Source organism: Pyxicephalus adspersus, chromosome 3 (genome assembly GCF_032062135.1).
Source record: "Pyxicephalus adspersus chromosome 3, UCB_Pads_2.0, whole genome shotgun sequence".
NCBI lineage: Eukaryota > Metazoa > Chordata > Amphibia > Anura > Pyxicephalidae > Pyxicephalus > Pyxicephalus adspersus.
The window spans coordinates 15473956-15481784 of record NC_092860.1 but is presented as its reverse complement, the minus strand read 5'-3'; the positions used below and the strand labels follow the sequence as shown (position 1 = coordinate 15481784).

Genomic DNA, 7829 nt, shown 5'->3' with positions numbered 1-7829 from the left:
GTTAGAGGAAGCAATGTCATTGGAAAGCTGAGATATTAAAGTGAATGAATGTAGTTGGTGTAGATTAATATCTGGCTTTGTTGTATCTTCTGTGAATTTCCTTATTGGGTTGTTTCTTTTTTTATCAGCTCATAGAGGGAAAAATTATGGAGCGCAGAAAGAAAATTGCCCTGGAGCTCTCTGAACTTGTCATTTACTGCCGACCTGTGCCATTTGATGAAGAAAGTAAGTCTTTTTTTATATATCTCATATGTCACATGATCATACTGCAAGCAGTATTTATATATCCGTTTTGATTAAGGTCTTTCTATGTTTTTATAATTACACTGACACCTTGCTTATTTTATATCAAATCATTATTATTTGGCCTTATTGTAATGTAGTGGGACCCTTTAAATATAACATCTATAGAATGCTCTGAACTTGGGGCAGGAGAACAGGAAATTCTCTAGACCTCCTGATGAATTAGACATTGTTTCTGTGAAACGCGTAGAGACACTGTTCTTCTAGCGATCCTACGTTTACTGTTGTGTTAACCAAGTGTTATCTATGTTTTTAATTGTTTTTTAATATGAACAATAAAAACTACAATGTTTTTAGCATTTTACTATTTGGCCCTAAAAGTCCCATTTGTGTGTGTTTTTTTTTTTTTTTGCCTTGTTCAGAATTTGGGGGATGTGGCAGAATATATATATATTATTATATTTTTTTGAAATAAATTCAGTAACGGCAGTATAACATTGATGGCTCTTGTTCATTCCTAGAGATTGGTACAGATAAGGCATACTATCGGGATATGTCTTCCTTCCCTGAGACCAAAGCTGAGAAATATGTCAACAAACAAAAAGGCAAAAAGTTTTTGCAGTACAACCGGCGGCAACTGTCCCGTATCTACCCTAAAGGCCAGCGCTTGGATTCCTCCAACTACGACCCTTTGCCCATGTGGATTTGTGGCAGCCAGCTGGTGGCACTCAACTTCCAGACTCCAGGTGAGCATCAGTTGATTTGAATGAAGCCAGCAAGGGGGGGTAACATTGGCAGCATAATTCATCTTTTAATCCATCATATTTTTTTCTGTTTCAGATAAGCCCATGCAGATGAACCAGGCTCTGTTCCATTCTGGAGGTCGCTGCGGTTATGTTCTGCAACCAAGCTGTATGCGTGATGATGTATTTGACCCATTCGACAAAAGTTCCCTTCGTACAGTGGAGTCAGTTACCGTTAATGTTGAGGTAAAAAAGATTATTTCACTGAATATGAACCAGACCTGTATGTTCAAGATAACAGCAGTGCTAAAGTGCAGGAAGCTCGCCTAATTATTGCTGTCTCAGAGCAATTGGCTATTATTGCATCGTTACCTATGAATTGTGTCATTGTTTGCATTGCAAATTTCTAAAAAGAACGCTGACTACAGTTTTCATATAGCTCAGAGTTTGTTTTTAATTTATATCCGGTGATCAGGAAATATCTGACGCACACTGCATGTAAAAAAGAAATCGAGGCAAAAATGTCTTCCGTACAATGCATTGTGACAAACAGTCCAACAATACCCTTCTATTAATAGGATGGGCTGCTGGATTGCATTTAACAATGATAGGTAACACTTGAGCAAGTTTAGGAACAAAATTGGCATTTACACAGCATTGGATTTTTTTTTCTCTAATGAAGTCTTATTGAACCTATGACCCTGAATATTAAAGCTCTCCAAATCTGAAGAAGATAGACCTCATAGATAGATATTATGGATGAACTTGACTGATCTGGCAAACCTGGAATGGATTTGATCCAGGATTGAAAACCTCTGCCAACTAATAGCAAATGATTTTTAGGAAATCCATTCTAGGTTTACTGGATCACCAAGGTTTTACCATGATAGTCTATTCTCTCTAGTCTTGGAAAGCTTCAATAAATCAAGGCTCTGTGCCTCTTTGGGAATATTCTCCCAATGGTATTTTCCATTATGCTTGTTAATATGATCGGTACACATATTTGATCAGTATAATGCTTCAGTATAGGTTTTCAACATCTTCAATAAAAAAGTAACTTTGCCATCTTAGCGAGTGTATCCATCTTTAAAATTGTGGGCAGCCTTGTGAATCTATCAGCACAGATTATCACATTCACTGTATATACAATGGCAATTCTTAAAGAAGGTCTTTCTGTGTAAGGTTATGGACTGCAGGCAGATAAGTGAATTGGAGCCTGCTATATCTATAGTATATAAAAAAAAACTGAATTGATGCAGATTTCTGAAGCACTGCTATTAATAATTGATTGATGTTGTGCATACTAAATTACTGAATCCAAGAGCAAAGCAGGGCTCAGTTTGCATACCATGCTGACCTACACATGCCGGAATGAAGGCGTCCTAATACAAGTTACAACCCTTTGTGTCATAAGTAAAAATCGAATACCAGAATACCCTGTTGGAGTTTCCATTATAGTTTCCTTTGGGCTCCTGTCATTACCCTTGTCATTACCCTCTTTCCCCTACAGGTATCTTCCAGAATTGAGCCACATCAGTTCAGAAGAAAGAAAATGTGAAAAAAAAAACTATAATCACTATGTAAATTTTGAGTCTTGGTGCCCCCCCCCCCCCCCTTTAACCTGGCTTCTCTGCATGGGTTCCTGGGTGCCATTAATAGAAATGCTAATAATAATATTGCTTACACACTGACAGAATGTTGTATGCTCTTTGTTTAATTCCAGCTGGTTGAAAGTATCTGTTTTATGTTGGCAGATTCTAGGAGCCAGGCATCTGCCTAAAAACGGTAGAGGTATTGTGTGCCCATTTGTGGAGGTGGAGATCTGTGGAGCCGAATATGACAATGCCAAAGCAAAAACAGAATTTGTAGGTAAGATCTGGGATTTTTATGAGGATTCTGCGGGTGACACTTTGTATTTGTACTTCACATTCTGTTCTACTCGCAGAAGGCTTTTGCTTGTTTGATGCATAAATCAAGACTGTTTTTATATATGGAACTGTTGTACAGGGAGGTGTGGAATAACAGTTATATATGCAGACAGGATCTATACTCTTTTAAGACAGGACCTGTGTTTAGCTATAGCTATTATTTGGCTGACCTTGGCTCTGACAAAATAGATGATTTGGCAAAACAAGTGCTGTCTGTTTCAAGAGCTGGACCGCTGGTTTAAGGCACATCTTTAACAGCAATTTGTTATTAGGTTAATCCCCCTAGTGGTCTAATTATGTCCGTATTTCCATGCAAAAAGAGGTACAATTTTTTTGCATGGAAATTTATTTTACACTGTAGGCCTATATTTCTTAGACATAACTCACCAAAATATGTCCAATAGTTAATAAATTTAATAATATACCTAAAAACCACCCCCACAAAAATCTGTTAAAAAAATATTGAAACATGTAATATACCTGGACAGATAATATATATAAAATATAATTATATATATTATTTGAAGATTTTTTTTTATTGAACGCAATACAGCTATTTTGTATTGAATTCAATACAAAGTTATTAAAATTTTTCCGCCGCTCCTCCCACCCGCACCAACGTTACCGGAAAACCCGGGAGAATGTCCCTGCAGTTTGCGGCTGAAGATCGGAGGACGTGTCCCCAGAACCTGCAGGAGGGCAGAGGACGCCGAGGGAGCAAGGTAAGTGGGGTTTTATTATGTTTTTAGGTACTCCGAGTGTGATTTGGGAATACTGATTTTGCATGGAAAATCCACCCCGAGCCACACTTAGGAATACCGCTAGGGGGGTTAATAGTATGCTTTATGCACTTTCCCCTTTTTTTTTTTTTTCTGTGTAATTTGCCTATTTTGATGTGCTCCTAGGCTTTGTTCACATTGTGTGTTGGAGTACCACAGTACACTGCACCTCACTTAGTATTTGCTATGCAGAAACTTCAGACATTGCATGGAAAGTAAGGTTTTTCATACTCACTAAATGCATTGCTATAACATAATGCTGCATGCATTTCTGAGTTCTGTCCTTTTCATTGTAATGATTATGTCAACATCACAACAGACTGCACCACAAAACATGGCCAACTCTGCTGCTTTCTACTGTGAACGTGGCCTTAGTAACATTACTTTCAGAATAGGAAATATTTTCCAGTGCATTCAATACATAACTATCTTTTTTTAAACATTGACAGTTGATAATGGACTGAATCCGGTTTGGCCCGTGAAGATATTCCAGTTTAATGTTTTCAACCCAGAGCTTGCGTTTCTGAGGTTTGTGGTCTATGAGGAAGATATGTTCAGTGATCAGAACTTTCTAGCTCAGGCCTCCTTTGCGGTTTGTGGCCTAAAAACAGGTAATGTGGGAAGGAGACCGGAAGATGGGGGGGTCCTTTCTGCATGTAGTTTCCATTGCAAGATCACGGAGAGGGTTGTGTGTGTATTTTTCAGGATACAGATCAGTTCCTTTGAAAAATAACTACAGTGAAGACTTGGAGCTGGCATCCCTTCTCATACGTTTAGACATCTGCCCCGCCAAGGTGAGAGGATTGTGAAGCATATCAGTATTTGGACAATGATTGGCTTGGTTATTAGTAATGCATGAGATGATGGGTAGGAAGAATAAGAGGGGTAGACTGTCCTTGATTTCTTCACGGACAATGGTCGCTGTAATGGATGTGCCATATATAAAGAAGCACCTTGTTCAAAGCTACCTCCTCCCAGATACCAAACCTAAAGCAGATGTTGCATCATAGTGCAAGAATAGCATATATTGTAGACTCCCAACTTTCTCTTTGGATGGATCTGACTTTCTGTTGTACCTACAGGACAAGGAAGTGAAGGAAAAATGTATCAAATGGGACCTGGATTACCCAAAAAAAAAACCCCCACAAACCTAACCTGGGTTGTGATTATTTCCTACTCTGTCCCAAATAAAAAAACATGTTGGTTTTATACTATACTTTATACCACAGAAAATCTTTAATTGCTTGGTTGGTATGGGTTTTTTTACATTGGGCTTGGTGATTTGTAGTGCCATAGTTTGCTTGTATTAACAATACTTGCTTCATAAATTACAGCAAGAGAATGGTGAGATTAATGGTGCAGCAGCACCCCGAGAACGGATCAGTGACCCCTTAGCTGGTCGACTACGCGATGGAATAGGAGATTCTCGATACCCTGCACATCAGCTAGATGATTTCCGAATTTCACAAGAAATGGCGGATACTTTCGAGAGGGAGAGAAGGTAAGACCTGAACACATATGTTTGAGTACATATACACATATCTATATATATATATATATATATCAGTCTTTTTATCATCTTAATAGGGTAAAATAAAAAAATGTAAAGCTCAAAAAAAGCAGGTTTCCCAGATGGCAGTGATTGACAACCGGTGGACCGCAATCAAATTTTGGTGGTCTGTGGCTCTGACCGGTGTGTCCCCCAGCAAAATCAGGAGAAGGACCCCACTGTGGGGGGGCACACTGGGCAGAGCCGCAGTCCATGTCCCCTGTATGGATCACAGGCTCAGGGCGGTGGGTGGGTTTGGGCATTATGAAGTCACTTTGGGGAAAGTTTCTTCCCCTTTGAGTGGCACACAGCGCATGCGTGGACCGGAGTCTGTGAAATTAGTGATCTGTGACGTCTAAAAGGCGACCACTGATCTAAGGTGTAAAAGATATGAGCTTGATGAGACAAAATATCAAGGAAGTGGCAGCTGACTAGGAAAACAGCATCTTTGTTAATTGAATCTTTTTTTACCAAACTATGCTTTACTCCTAATATTTTGTGTAGGTAAAGTTAAGGTTTGCAGACAATCATGTATTCAGTGCTTTGCCATTGTTTTCTGTGTAACCTCTGCCGTTCCTTTGGTTTGAGAGAAAAACTTGTGATGTCCCCAGTATTTACACCCTATTTCTCCTATTGTTGCAGGATGCCACGGAAGACACGCCTAAGCGGTGATAACAGGTTATAGAATGGTGGTGAATGGAATGTCAATGTTTCTGGAGACCACCAAGACTTTTCCATAGCCAGAATTCAGTTTCTGTCTACCCTTCGCCCAGGCGAATAAAGTGCCTAAGTCGGGAGCTCAGCTGCGTGGAGATGTGAACTTTGCACATTCGACAACATAACTTTTCCGCTACGAAAACCTCCCAGTGGGTGTTTTTTTGTTCTGTAAAGGATGTTCCCGCAAAGGGAACAGTTTATCTGCAGCACAAACTCTAGGAAACTCTTTCTATATATAAAGCCTTGTATATTCGTGGGGCTGGTCACAAAAAACTGGGTTTATGTCGAGCCATTTCAATGCTATGGACAGCCTCTTGCTTCATATTCAGTCATTGTCTATCAAACTGTGAAAAGAGAAAGCTAAAGTCTAATAAGTGTTTTCATTCCCAACATCACCCGTTCTGTTACTACCAAGTACATTCCTGGGCTCTAGCAGTACAAGAGCCACATTTCTGGATCTTTTTCAATGTTATGTATGTTACATTTCAAGTTACATTTCCACAGTATTTTTTGGTTTTAAATAAAACATTCAGCCTTCAAAAGGTCAGTCCAGCATCATATAGTTTCGGTAAGTTTCTAGAAGGTTGTGTCTTGGCTTCTGTTAATGAACAGCGGGGAAAGTTATGCACGCCCACTTTTTATAGTCCATATAAAGGGTTCTGGTGCCAGAAGTGATGGAAAGAGGGGGGGTGGAGCTGGGGAATTCGTTCTGCAGAATCTGATTGCTGTGAACAACATGAATTGTTGTTCTCTTTTAATATTTTGAGTAGAATCTTTCATAAAGCAAATTCCTTGGCTGCTATTTTATCATTTTGAAAAAGCTAGTTGCCTGTCATGTTGTACTCTATAACCGATCTTCTTTCAAATTCATCAGTTTTGGGCCACACACTTTGTCTTGGTTTTAAATTAAAAATGTTTACAATCCAGGCAGCTTGCATTTTCAAGAAAGTCCGCAATATCTTAGTATGCTTTAAAGCAACATGTTTGGATTTCTGGGGCCTCAATACCTCTATGCTCACTGGTCCTTTTGCTCTCTTTTTTAACACCTAAAGCTAAAAGATATATCTGGTACTTTGATTTGCAGATTGAGCACCTAAGTTTTAGTATACACCTTAGAAACCCACACCAGTCAAAATGTACCTTGCTTTAAAAATCCTGGGAAGCAAGCTAAAGAAGTATTTATTTGGGCAAAGTAATAAAATAAACATTGCAACAGATTCCCTTTAAAAGAACATTGTCACTTATCCATTCATGGCAGCCTATCAGAATACACTTTTGTCCTTAATAGATAGATGACAATGTTTTTAAATCTTATTGTATTTCTAGATGCTTCCTTTTGGCACTTTCAGTGCCTACAAACCCACTAATTTTTTCAGGACCAAAGCTGCTTACTTATCTCTGTTCATAGAACATTTCAAGCTCTAGAGGTTTTCTGGTAATTTAGTTAAATGGCCGCCTCATCTAACAACCAAAGAAAATGTACAGTGTATTGCTGGAGTCAAAACTGAACTGATGTGCTACAGCAGTGGAGGAACTCCAACATTTGTTACCTCTGGTTAGTGTTTTAGAATATAGCAGATAAAATTAGTGTTACTACTTTTTATTATGGGGGGGGGGTAAACAAAATTTGTGGTCCTGCTTGAGTCATTGCCCTGCAGGAGCTCAGGCTGCTATATACCTGTTCCACTAATACAGCGAGGAGCAATAAAGAATATTTGGTTAAAAGCAAAATGGCTGTGGTAGCTTCTCTGCATCTGGCCTTTAAAAGTTTCATTTGAGAATTGATTTGAAGGGATTGCTCAAGGTTTGGATTTTCAGGTTTTGAAATGGCCAGCAAACCCCCACCACCAGTTCTATGTTCATGCCAGTA

The 7829-nt window shown here is 39.0% G+C and overlaps 1 protein-coding gene across 1 annotated transcript in view; it reads left to right on the top strand.

The window, feature by feature from the left end:
- PLCG1 (phospholipase C gamma 1) overlaps positions 1–6506 on the top strand; it is a 58835-nt gene extending 52329 nt beyond the window's left edge. The window contains exons 25-32 of the mRNA XM_072403203.1: positions 129–225; positions 765–989; positions 1084–1232; positions 2741–2855; positions 4143–4304; positions 4399–4487; positions 5028–5194; positions 5885–6506. Coding sequence (XP_072259304.1) covers positions 129–225; positions 765–989; positions 1084–1232; positions 2741–2855; positions 4143–4304; positions 4399–4487; positions 5028–5194; positions 5885–5927 — 1047 coding nt within the window. The 3' untranslated portion in view covers positions 5928–6506. The remainder of the gene's footprint in view (positions 1–128; positions 226–764; positions 990–1083; positions 1233–2740; positions 2856–4142; positions 4305–4398; positions 4488–5027; positions 5195–5884) is intronic.
- The last annotated feature ends 1323 nt before the right edge of the window (positions 6507–7829 follow it).